Here is a 12,653-nt window from a genome sequence, read left to right on the forward strand (position 1 = left end):
GAAACATGAGGAGCATTCACACTCGTCGGTGAGTATGTTTGAATTTCACAAACCCGAGTCGTCCAATCGAAAAGGAGAGCCGAATCCGAGTTGTCCCCTGGCACAACTTTTCTCGGTCGAGCGTGTGCTGGTCCAGGCAATCCGTTAATTAATGACCTAAATCGTAGCAAGAAAGAAACATGAGGAGCATTCACAATCGTCGGTGAGTATGTTTGAATTTCACAAACCCGCGTCGTCCAATCGAAAAGGAGAGCCGAATCCGAGTTGTCCCCTGGCACAACTTTTCTCGGTCGAGCGTGTGCTGGTCCAGGCAATCCGTTAATTAATGACCTAAATGGTAATAAGAAAGAAACATGAGGAGCATTCACAATCGTCGGTGAGTATGTTTGAATTTCACAAACCCGCGTCGTCCCAATCGAAAAGGAGAGCCGAATCCGAGTTGTCCCCTGGCACAACTTTTCTCGGTCGAGCGTGTGCTGGTCCAGGCAATCCGTTAATTAATGACCTAAATGGTAATAAGAAAGAAACATGAGGAGCATTCACAATCGTCGGTGAGTATGTTTGAATTTCACAAACCCGCGTCGTCCAATCGAAAAGGAGAGCCGAATCCGAGTTGTCCCCTGGCACAACTTTTCTCGGTCGAGCGTGTGCTGGTCCAGGCAATCCGTTAATTAATGACCTAAATCGTAGCAAGAAAGAAACAGAGGAGCATTCCCCATAATCGACGAGTATGCTCGAATTTTGCAACCCCACGCCGATTCTTCTTGAGTTGTTGTTGCATCAAGTTGTTGGGATTTATTGCACCAATGTTTGGGGATGGGGGTGTCCAATCCCCAACAATAACAATGTGGTGTGTGAAGCAGACCCAAACCCAAAGCGGGCGTGCTATAAATACTCTCTTGGTCTTCCGGCCCACCCACCCATCCGCCCCGTCCGCGTGTAAGGAGAGAGGACATCTTCCCCCCATCTCCTCGGGCTTCCTTCCAAGTTCCAACAACCATCTCCCTCATCTCCCGCCCAAACCCTAGATAACCCCTCCCCCCGCCCCGCCCGAGAATGGCGGACGCGCCGCCGCCGGCGACCCCGGCGCCGCTCGATCGCGACGTCTGGCTCGCCTGCGCGACCCCGCTCTCCCGCGTCCCCGCCGTCGGCTCCCAGGTCTACTACTTCCCGCACGGCCACTCGGAGCAGTGCCCGGCGCCGCCCCGCGCGCCCGCGCACAACCTCTTCCCCTGCACCGTCGCCGCCGTCCGCCTCTTCGCCGACCCCAAGACCGACGAGCCCTTCGCCACCGTCGACCTCGTCCCCGGCCCGCACCGCGACCCCGCCCTCCACCTCCCCGACGCCGACGCCCACGCCGACGCGGCCACGGGGTTCCGCTACTACGCCAAGCAGCTCACGCAGAGCGACGCCAACAACGGCGGCGGCTTCTCGGTGCCCCGCTTCTGCGCCGAGCTCGTCTTCCCGCCGCTCGACTTCGAGGCCGACCCGCCCGTGCAGAGGCTGCGCATGACCGACCCGCTCGGCCGGGGCTGGGACTTCCGCCACATCTACCGCGGCACGCCGCGCCGCCACCTGCTCACCACGGGGTGGAGCAAGTTCGTTAACGCCAAGCTGCTCGTCGCGGGCGACGCCGTCGTCTTCATGCGCCGCGCCGACGGGGAGCTGCTCGCCGGGATCCGCCGCGCGCCCAGGTACCCCGCCGTCTCCCAGCAGGGCGCCGAGCACCGGCCCCGCAACGCGCGCGCGCGGGTCCCGCCCGAGGAGGTGGACGAGGCCGTGCGCCTCGCGGCCGAGGGCGCGCCCTTCACCGTCACCTACTACCCGCGCCAGGGCGCCGGGGAGTTCGTCGTGCCCAAGCAGGAGGTGGAGGACGCGCTCGTCGGCGCCTGGGCGCCCGGGGTGCAGGTGCGCATGAAGTTCCTCGACGCCGAGGAGCGCCGCTCCGAGTGGGTCAACGGCATCGTCAAGGCCGTCGACCCATCCATCTGGCGCATGCTCGAGGTACATCATGCTTCCATCCATGATTCATCTCTGCTGCGTTAATCCATCTCATCTTTGCGATAACTGTTGAAGGCGCAAGTCTGATTGATTGATCAATCGATCGAGTCCACTTCTGTTTGGTTCAGTATTGGCATGCTTGCTTCAATTGTTTTGCTCTGCCATTCAATACAAGTACAACATAGTGGAAAGTAATATTGGACATTCATAATTGCTGATAATCCACCTGATCCGATGTTGCTTTCATGTTGAATCCGCAAATCTGATTGATCGATTTGAGTCCATCTATGTTTGGTTCAGTAATGCCATTTTCAGTTAACTGTCGGTGTGAGTCCATCTCTGCATGTTTGGTTGATTGGTTCAGTATATATCGCCATGCATATGTGGTTCAAGTATTCTGCTAGGTTCTGAATGAGGGTTCACAGGCAATCGCCATGCAATGTGTATGAGGGAGGGACAAGCAATCTTGGACTAATAATTAATTACTATGTTTTAGCCACTTGCATTTTATCGCTGCATGCTGTAGACTTGCTGTCAACGATTGTTTAATAGTTCAGTCTTTTTTAATGTTGGTTTGGTAGTGGTTGCTCTGTCGGATGGATGGCTTCAGGTCACTTGTCTATTTGCAATAGCACTGACTCTGCTTCTGGTGGTATATACTTAAACAATCCGAGATGAACTTGATCAGCAGCCAATTTTGATTTGGAATCAGCAATGTTCTTTTGTCTTAAATGATGTTCTGCATGTTACTTTTTGCCTTTACTGAAGATACAAGAGAGTGCCAAGCAATCTTGGACATTCATACTCCCTCAGTAAAGAAATACAGTATAAGATTGCTACTAATCCACCTGATCCGATGTTGCGTACACCGTTGAATCTCCAAATCTGATCAAAATTGAGTCTGTCTCTGTATTCCATTGTTCAGTTAACTGTCGGAGCAGCTAGCGAGTGATCGATCAGAGTCCATCTCTGCACGTTTGATTCAGTATATATCGCCATGCATATTTGGTTCAAGTGTTTTGTTGGGTTCTGGATGAGGAGTGGCAAGCAATCTTGGACTAGTAATTGATAACTATATTTAGCCACTTATACAGGACTACAAGTAGAAGAGACTGGCAAGTGATCTTGGACATTCATAATTGCTGCTAATTCACCCTATCTGATGTTGCATCCATGGTTGAACAAGTGCTAATACTGAACCAAACATGTCGAACTTGTTGAGCACCCTCCCATCCTGATTGCTGCTAATTCACCTGATCTGATGTTTGATTCATCATTGAATCCGCAAATCTGATCGATTGAGTCGAGTCGGTCTCTGTTTGGTTCAGTACTGCCCAGTTTAGTTAACTGTTGGAGCAGCTAGCGAGTGATTGATCGAGTCCATCTCTGCAGGTTTGGTTTAGTATATATCGCCATGCATGTTTGTTTAAATTGTTTTGCTAGGTTCTGAATGAGGAGCGGCAAGCAATCTTTGACTAGTAATTGACAGGAACTATGTTTAGCCACTTGTACTTTATTGCGGCATGCGTAGAGTTGATGCTATCGTTCATTATTTAATAAGTTCAGTCTTTTTTAATGTGGGTTTGGTGGTGGCTGCTCTGTCGGATTCATGGCTTCCGACAGACAAAGATGAAACAAACAAAGATGAACTCGATCGACACCATCTCTGCATGTTTGTTTGATTGGTCCTGTATGAGTTATCTTCATGCATGTGTGGTTCAAGTGTTTTGCTAGGTTCTGAATGAGAGGGGCAAGCGATCTTGTGTTAATAATAAGTAACTATGTTTAGCCACATGTACTTTATTGCTGCATGCCTAGAGTCGATGCTGTTGCCGATTGTTTGATAGTTCAGCCTTTTTTAATGTGAGTTTGGTTGCGGTTGCTCTGTGGGATGGCATTAGATCCTTTGTCTGTTTCCAACAGGGCTGACTCTGTTCTGGTGGTATATACTGAAACAAACAGAGGTGAACTCGCTCAGCAGTCAATTTTGATTTGGAGCTAGCAATGTGCTTTTGGCTTGAATGATGTCTGCTTGCTACTTCTATACTGTTATAAATACAAGAAATCATGCCATGTAATGCCATCAGTAATTAGTACTTTATTGAGATCTTGAAAAATGTAGAGTCTACTGAAGTTAAATCTGTAAATCTGATCGATCGTAAGTCCATCTCTGTTTGGTTCAGTATTTTCATGTTCAGTTAACTGTCGGAGCAGCTAGCGAGTGATCGACGGAGAGTCCTCTCTCCATGTTTTGGCTGATTGGTTCAGTGTACATCACCATGCATGTGTGTGGTTCAAGTGTTTTGCTAGGTTCTGAACGAGGGAGTAGCAGGCAATCTTGGACTAGTAATTTATAACTATGCTTAGCCACTTGTACTTCATTGCTACATGCCGTAGAGTCGATGCTGTTGTCGATTGTTTGATAGTTCAGCCTTTTTTTAATGTGGTTTGGTGGCTGTTGCTCTGTCTGATTGCATTAGATCCCTTGTCTGTATCCAATAGGGCTGGCTCTGCATCTGATGGTATTTACTGAAACAGACAGAGATGAAGTCGGTCAGCAGTCAATTTTTATTTGGAATTCTGCTTGTTACTTCTTCCCTTTACTGTTATTAATAAAACAAGTCATGCCATGTAATGCCATCAGCAGCAAGTCCTTTATTCAGACCTTCAGAGTCATGAATGTCCAATACAGAGTTGTGTTATTTCATAGGGCTGACTGCACCTTTGTTACTGACATGTCAAGAGAAGTGTTCTATGTCGTTGTCCATTCCATCAATTCCTTGATTCTTCAGATAGTGCTCAAACCAGTTGATCTTACAATTTCAAGATTCTGTATATCATTACTGGCTCCAAAGATTCTTATCTGACTTGCTGCTTAATCTATCTACTTGCTTGCAGATAGACTGGGATGAATCTGTGGTAGGGTCACTAAGGAACAGGCATGTCAATGCTTGGCAAGTAGAACTTGTTGGGTACCCTCCCATCCTGAAGAAGCTCAAGATCTCCGAGATGACCCTTCCCCCTATGTGCTCCGGCGATGTCGGCATGGCTGACCCCCTGCTGGGGCCAGATTGCGAAAACATGGTGATGCTGCTGGGGTCACCGATGCCTGCTGGCATGCAGGGAGCCAGGCACATCGGCCTCACTGAGCTGCCCTCTTCATCTCCTACCGTGCTCACAACCAAGCTGTTCTTCCCACCTAGCTCCAGCGGCGGCTCCTCCGAGGTTGTGAACCCTGAAGCTGGATCTCCACCCAACAACTCGGTGAACATGCGCCCCTCTGAGGAAAGGAGGAGCATACAGCTGTTCGGCGCCACGATCACGTCGCCTGTGCAGAGCGCCACCAATGGCTCCTCTGAAGAAGTGAGCCAGGCCCCTGATGCTGCGGTCGATGGAACTGCTCATGAATATGCTTCTGCCACAAGTCTACTTGACTGCCAACTCACAATCGGTAAAGATGACGGCCACGACCGAAATGCTTCTAAGCAAGAAGCCTGAAGTGGCATGTACACAGTATACTGGAAGGTACTATCTCATTTGATTTTCCTGCTTTGTTTGCGACGATGGACATGCATAGATGGTTTTACATGACAACCATTCAGACCTAATTGTGAAAGGCGATGTAGTGATGATGATGCCTGTCGGGCCAAGTGTAGGTTGTCTTTTCCATTACCAGCCAATTGTCTGTCAGTTTCACTCCCATTCAGACAAACTGAAGAAAGAAATTATCTCTGAATCAGCAAATTAAACAGTAACTAAACTAGTACGTATATGTTGTTTTCTGATTTTTATTATGCCTACATTATGGTTTATCAACAGAAAATCTTTCCAGGTTCCATATCTGTTTGATTTTCCTCTGATACAGTCCGAATTCAATGATTTCTCCATTTTGAGAAAACCAGCAACGATTTCATTGCATTCTTTCGTGTTTCCTTACTTGATTCTCACCTGGTTGCATCAATCAACTAAGTTAAAAGCAACATCATGCTTTCAGCGAATCAGTCAATTTAAAAGCAAAAGCTCAGCCTAAGCAGACTGTATATGTCGTTTGCCACACTGGGCGTGTGTGAGAAACTTCTCGAGTGAAGTTCGGGTGTCCCTGAAGCCGCTGTTATTGACAGTGAACCATAGCACTTTTAATTTGCAAAACAATGAGCACAATGAACTTTGAAGCTCTTAATTATTGACAATACCGAGATGCCATCCTCCTATTTATTTAGTACTCCCTCCGTCCCAAAATAAGTGTCCTGAGCTCAAATTTGTACCTGAGCTGGTACAAAGTTGAGACACTTATTTTTGGACGGAGGAAGTAGTTTTTGTCAGTCCATACAACACTTTGACTAGTACAATTCATTCTGTACAATGTTGTGTACCTATAGGTGTCGTCGATGATTAAGAACCGAGTATGATTCATCTTGAGAGAAACACATAGTTTGTCCTTAGAGCCTTAGAGGCAACGGGCATTTTAGTTGAGTGGCAATGCCACAGGGCTCCTAAACCCATTTATGCCCACAGATGACAAAAAAGTTAGATTGTAAAATGTTCATCTTGTTGCTAGTGTCCATTTAGCAGTTTTTTCTTACTTTGTTTTCTACCAAGATGATTCAACCATTTGTTTCTTTTCCTGTAGCGAAGCCAAGCTGGACGACCGAGGCTGCTATTCTGCTACGCACATTGAGTTCCTGGACCTGACTTGAAGCAAGGATACCTACGGCTGCAAGCCAAGCCAACAAAAGTCTGTAGACAGGTGCGGCTGCACGCCGATGTTCGCCGCATTGCTATAGGCTGCCATGTTATTCTTTTTTCTTTTCGCTTTCTGTAAAATCTTTCCTGGACGCCTCTTCCACGTCGTCTTGACTGCGGAGGCCGAGCGCTCCTTGCATCACCCTGATGCTTCGGAAAAGCACTCTGCTCCTTAGCATTCCGGTACGTCTGGCCCATCTTGTTGTGAGCTGGACTCTGTTTTTCGGCGTTTCGGTTGTGATGGTGGTTCCTTGTTTCTTGGAGATGAACTTGTCTTATCCTCTGTTTTTGACCGGTGGAACTCCGTGAAGTGGACACTCGTCTTCATCATTGCGCTGCAGCTGCTGCTGCTGGTGGTGCTTTGTTTGAGATCTTTGCCATCTATCCACGAATCTGTTGGCTACTTTGCTCAAAAGCCAGTCAGTCAAAACCTCCTCTTTTCTCCTTGAAAGAGGAGATATGTCTCTGACCCTGCTAAAGCTTTGCTGGGGCCGCCAAAGAGAGGAAAAGGCAGCTTTGCTCCAAAGAAGAAAAAAAAGCAGCCTATGTAGTAATACAGACAACTAGACGACATGTAGTGGTAGAGAGAGCATGCGTGCGTGCACATACCATAATACCATACCAAACCCATCATCGACTGGTACCTATTCTACAATCTGTCATTCCGTCCTTGTCTCAAGAGGACTGCTCGTCACTTCAGTCGCAGCAGCAGCTGAAAGGTGATCCTCAGCTGCCTGCCAACGTCTCTTCAACTAACAAACATTCCCAAATCTTCTTCTACTCATACAGTACAGGACAATGCTCCCTCTGTCACAAGATGTTTTGGATAATATACATACAGACTGAAATGAGAACGTCTTTATATACATCTGATTCAGAAAAATATTTAGGCATCTTATATTTGTGAATGGAGGGAGTACATGACAACAAACAAGACACACACACACAAGGAGCTAAAATGGCATTTGGAGATGCAAACCAAAATTACCAGTGTCATTTGCTGAAAATTGACACTACACAGGCAATCCAGACTTCAAAGTTCAGAGTAATATCATGCCACTTCTTGACAGAAAGAAAATACAGGCATTTCTATGTACACAACACGCCAATTTTTTCTATCTGTTTTTATCTGTCAAAACTAATGAGCAAAATCCTGGGGACAAACAAACACCTCTCATGCAGGAAGGAAAGAAACGAGATCTGCAGAATGCGATCCTTTCCTTCTTTTGCTGTGTAGTATATTATATATCTATATCTGATTATGATTACTATATATATTTATATATATATATATATCTGGATGGAAATGGAGATATGGATGGATCTGTGGCTGGCTGTATGCGCCACGTGCGTGCGTACGTGCATACTCGATCCACCGATCACGTGTGGACGCGTAGCTGCCCGTGGCCCGCTCACGACCACGCCCTCTCGCCGTGCGCGGCGCGCCGCCGCGTCAGGCTCCGGATCCAGCTCCGGCCGCCGCCGCCCCGCGCCTTCGACCGCTGGTCCGCCGCCGCCGAGGACGACGGCTGCTTGCCCGACGCCCGCTTCCACCGCGCCAGCTGCAGCAGCCGCCCCACCACCTGCTTCCGCCACCGCGTCACGCCACCCCGCCGGCTCGCCTGCTCCACCACCAGGGTCTTCGTCGTCGTCGCCGTCGTCGCCGTCGTCGCCTCGCGCACCGGCTTTAGGGACGTCTGCTGGCTGTCCACCCATGTCGCCTTGCCGTTGTCCTCGAACTTGATCGATATGAAGGAATCTGCACACCGGCCGACCCGTGACCGTGAGCCAGAGAGCAACCAATTATTGCATCCGTACGCCGTACGAGCGGCAACTTACCGTCGAGGCTCGCGACGGAGGCGGTGTCGTCATCGTCGTCGGGGTTCCTGTCCTTGTCCTCGCCACGGCCACCGCCGTCGTGGTCGTCGTCGGGGTGGTGGTGGTGGTGGTGGTGGCGGGAGGAGTCGAGGCGCTGGAGGAAGGAGCCGAGCGCGAACACCTTGGGGAGCGAGCTGGAGATGCTGCCCGTCCTGCGCCGGAGCGCCCGGCAGTAGGGCCGCGCCGACAGGTAGCTGGCGCCGTCGGCCGGCGGGCGCGCGCGGCCTGTGCCGCCGCCCTGCTTGGCCGCGAGGAGGAGGAGCAGGCGCTCCCGGAGGCAGTGCGCGCACACGCCGACCAGCAGCTCCCTCGGGTGGAAGTAGCAGAGCAGCGTGCCGTCGGCTCCCCCGTGCTGCTCCCCTCCGCCCCCTCCTCCATGGCCATGGTCACCACGGCCATGGCCGCCGGCGCCGAACACGTTGCTCATGGCGCGCTGCGCTCTTGGGAGAAGCTGCTACGTACGTAGGGCTAGTGGACAGGAGGTGGCGTTGGCATGCAGAGCACGCTAGCTAGCTAGTGGCTTGAGTAAAGAATGCTTGGATATATGCATGCGGAGGAGAAGAGAAGATATGGAGGAGGTGGATTCATTGGAGGAAGCTTCACTGGCTTTTGCGTTTCTTTTATGATTCAGAGAGGAGGAAGAAGAGGAAGAGGAAGAGGCTAGGCTACTACTGTAGGAGCAACTGTTTGGGCAGCTTGTTGTAATCTGCTTTGATGAAATGGACCATGCATGGGGAGTAGTGGACCGGCCTTCCGGCGCCGAGTGACACTCAGGCATCAGGCATGGATGGATGGATGGATCCGGCACCGGCAGCTACCAGAAAAAACACCTAACAACACATGCATGCACCACCCAACTTAATTGTGTGTGTGTTTTCAAGAAAAAAATATTCGTTTCAAAATGCACAATTATTCTGAATGTGTGTTAAGTTTCAGAAAAATCTGTCATATATGCAAGCTACGTGGCCAAATTCCTAACTAAAACGGCTTGTATTATTTATGAGATGGCACACCACAATTAGACAATGCTAAACAACTGATGACTGATTAGGCACGCAGATGTCAGGCCCCAATTAGGCACGCACGCACATTAACTGTTCGCTTAGCTTAGAGCAACTCCAACGGCCGACCCAAACGGACGGCGATTTCATCCGCTTTTTGTCCATTTGGGTCGGCCGCCCGCCCGGCGTCCGCTCTGTTTTTCATATGGGTCGGCACCGCGCCCAACGCCCCGACTCATATGTGCAGGCGTGGCCGGCTGGCCGCACAATTTTGCATTGCATTCAACATGTTGTGAAATGAAAATTTAACAAACAAAATAGTCCGCCCAAATAAATAGTATAGTTTACAGGCCAAATAAAAATAAAAATGTTTCACATAGTTTTGCAAACAAATAAAAAAAGATACATCTATTGGTTGCCAACATGAGTCCACATATGCTTAACCAAATCATTTTGCAGTTGCACGTGAGTTTCCCAATCACGCATGTCTTCATGAAACTGAGTGAACTGCTCAAATGTTGCAAAACACCAACGGCACGCTCGACATCCTAGGTTGGGTATTGTCTTTACAATAGTGGCCCACTGAGGATAGATACCGTCACCCAAATAGTACCCTTTGTCGTAGTTGTGGCCGTTGACAGTAAAGTTCACCGGTGGGCTGTTGCCTTCGGCAAGCCTAGCAAACACCGGCAAGCGCTGAAGCACGTTGATATCATTGTGTGATCCAGCCATGCCAAAGAAAGAGTGCCAGATCCAGAGATCTTGAGACGCCATGGCCTCTAGTATGACAGTGCAAGCCCTGACATATCCCTTATACTGCCCTTGCCAAGTAGAAGGGCAGTTCTTCCACTCCCAGTGCATGCAGTCTATGCTGCCAAGCATCCCCAGGAAGCCCCTGCTAGCATTCATCGCCAACAAACGGGTTGTATCTTCAACTGTCGGCTCTCTCAAGTACTTAGGGCCAAACACAGCAATCACAGCCTTGCAGAACTTATACAGGGACTCTAGGCATGTAGACTCGCTCATACGGACGTACTCGTCAATGAGATCACCGGGCACTCCGTATGCAAGCATTCGGATGGCGGCAGTGCATTTCTGATAAGAGGAGAAACCAATCTTGCCGACGACATCCTCTTTGCACTCGAAGTAGTCATAATAGCCGACCACTTCCTCTCTAATACGGTTGAAAACATGCCTACTCATATGGAACCGGCGGCGGAATTTGTGATGTTTGAACAACGGGTTTGTTGTATTAAAGTAGTCCTTCCAGAGAAGAAAATGCCCGCTCTCCCGGTTACGATTCAACGCCGGAAAATGGCCCGGAATGGAGCCACGGAACAACGACCGCTGGTTGTTGAGGTGGTGATGGACCAACACGGCAGCCAATATCTCCTCCTAGTCGTCGGACGACGAATCGTCGGAGTCGCAAAGGAAACTGCGGAAAAAGAACTTGTCGGCGGAGTCCATTTTCGTACCTTGGCAAACTGTCGAACAGCTTGCGGGCGTCGAAGAAGGAGACGGCCGGCGAGGGGAGACGCGGCGCCCACAGACTAGCTAGCTGCCCGGCCGGCGTCCGACGAGTGTGACGGCGTCCGACGAGCGTGCCGGTCGTATGTGGCGGGGGCGGCGAGGCGTCTTCTTGGTCGCGAGCGGCTGGGCGATGGGGGAAGCGGCGGCGGGAACCAGCTTGCTCCCCGGCGGCAAAACGGCGGCGGCGGGCGACTGGGGCAGGGGCGGCGTTGCTGGGCGGATGTGGAGGCGGCGGCAGCTGGAAGAGTCGCCGGCAAAATGGGCGGCGGCGTCGGTGACGGAGCAGGCGGGGGCGAGGGTTGCTTGTTGGCCGGGGGGAGGGGAGGCCAATGTGCCACAGACGAGCGGGCGGGACAGGAGTAGGCGAGCGCGCGCGCGTCCGTCGCGTGTCCGCGCCGACGCAAATCAGATTTAAAAATGGGCCGGGAATAGGTCGCCTGCGGACGAAAAACGTACGCGCGTCTGTTTGGGTCGGCGCATTGGGCCGCCTTTTCTGTCCGCGCCGACCCAAACGGACGGCCGCGGACGAAATGGGTCGCCTCGTTGAAGTTGCTCTAAGTAAAGTATAATATCTTTTGACGACATGTGTAACAATTTGAGTAACAATTTGACTAATAATGCTACTAGTAATTCACAGGAAATGTGTACGGGGGAGGGGTGGATCTGTCCATGGATGGAGGGAAGTGGTCGAGTTGGGGTTACGGTGGTCCAAGTTTGATGGAGAAGAAAGAAAAGGACCACCGAGCTATCCATCTTGCATCGTCACATCATGCACCGTACTAGCGCTAACCCATTGTTAAGGAATTGCCTACTCCTAGTCCTATTAGATTTAGACTTGGTACTTTCCCACCCCACCAAAAAAAAAAAGATTTAGACTTGGTGCATGATTGTGCAATCGATTTTGGTAGCTAGGAGTAGGATTCGCCAACGAGCTGTACTGTCATTGTGTACAGTATGTGGAATGATTGATGTTTGCATTGTAAATTAACTAATTAATTAATGGCGGTCAAGGCAAGGGATGGATGGCCCACACGTGTATGTGTGTATCAATGACGGGAAGGCGCTCAAATTAACTTAGCTAGTAACATAGCGCATTTTGAGAAAATTCTGTTTATGTGGCAAGTAATTAATAAGAGATGGTAACATAATATGTTACTGTAACATAGCGCTTTCCAAGACAAGATGAGTCTACAAACTAATAAATGAAGTCATTTATGATATTACTATTATGTTACTTTGCATTATGAAGATACTCCCCATTATATGTGACCAGCATTAATTAGGCGTCGCTGACGCGCACGCGTCAGGCGTAGAATAGATTATTATGAGATCGTGTTCAATGTGTGTGCATGTCTGCCTGCTTAGAGCATCTACTAACCCATTCCTAATCGCATAACTTGTACAACCAGTAGTACTGTACTTACTTAGTTTTGATTTAATTAAGACAGAACGTACAACCCGATTTAGTGTTCAGTAACAAGCCATTGGTTTTCTTTGAAC

At 49.7% G+C, this 12,653-nt stretch overlaps 2 protein-coding genes across 2 annotated transcripts; one reads left to right on the plus strand and one right to left on the minus strand.

Annotated features, from left to right (window-relative positions):
• Nucleotides 1-934: 934 nt before the first annotated feature.
• LOC125540446 (auxin response factor 13-like) lies at nt 935-7,054 on the plus strand. Its single transcript, XM_048704062.1, has 3 exons — nt 935-2,004; nt 4,900-5,526; nt 6,632-7,054. Exons 1-2 carry the CDS (start codon nt 1,057-1,059, stop codon nt 5,497-5,499), a joined length of 1,548 nt encoding a protein of 515 aa, XP_048560019.1. The 5' UTR covers nt 935-1,056; the 3' UTR covers nt 5,500-5,526; nt 6,632-7,054.
• Nucleotides 7,055-7,617: 563 nt separating this feature from the next.
• LOC125540447 lies at nt 7,618-9,366 on the minus strand. Its single transcript, XM_048704063.1, has 2 exons — nt 8,584-9,366; nt 7,618-8,503 (listed from the first exon to the last, which is right to left on the minus strand). The coding sequence occupies exons 1-2, from the start codon at nt 9,047-9,049 to the stop codon at nt 8,157-8,159; spliced, it is 813 nt and encodes a 270-aa protein (XP_048560020.1). The 5' UTR covers nt 9,050-9,366; the 3' UTR covers nt 7,618-8,156.
• Nucleotides 9,367-12,653: the final 3,287 nt, after the last annotated feature.

Source organism: Triticum urartu, chromosome 2, assembly GCF_003073215.2.
Source record: "Triticum urartu cultivar G1812 chromosome 2, Tu2.1, whole genome shotgun sequence".
NCBI lineage: Eukaryota > Viridiplantae > Streptophyta > Magnoliopsida > Poales > Poaceae > Triticum > Triticum urartu.

Bases quoted from the DNA above. Each gene is read 5' to 3' on its own strand.
- LOC125540446 (XM_048704062.1), top strand. From the start codon at position 1,057: ATGGCGGACGCGCCGCCGCCGGCGACCCCGGCGCCGCTCGATCGCGAC. The intron at 2,005-4,899 runs GTACATCATGCT...ACTTGCTTGCAG, and splicing joins CCATCTGGCGCATGCTCGAG to ATAGACTGGGATGAATCTGT.
- LOC125540447 (XM_048704063.1), bottom strand. From the start codon at position 9,049: ATGAGCAACGTGTTCGGCGCCGGCGGCCATGGCCGTGGTGACCATGGC. The intron at 8,504-8,583 runs GTAAGTTGCCGC...GCCGGTGTGCAG, and splicing joins CTCCGTCGCGAGCCTCGACG to ATTCCTTCATATCGATCAAG.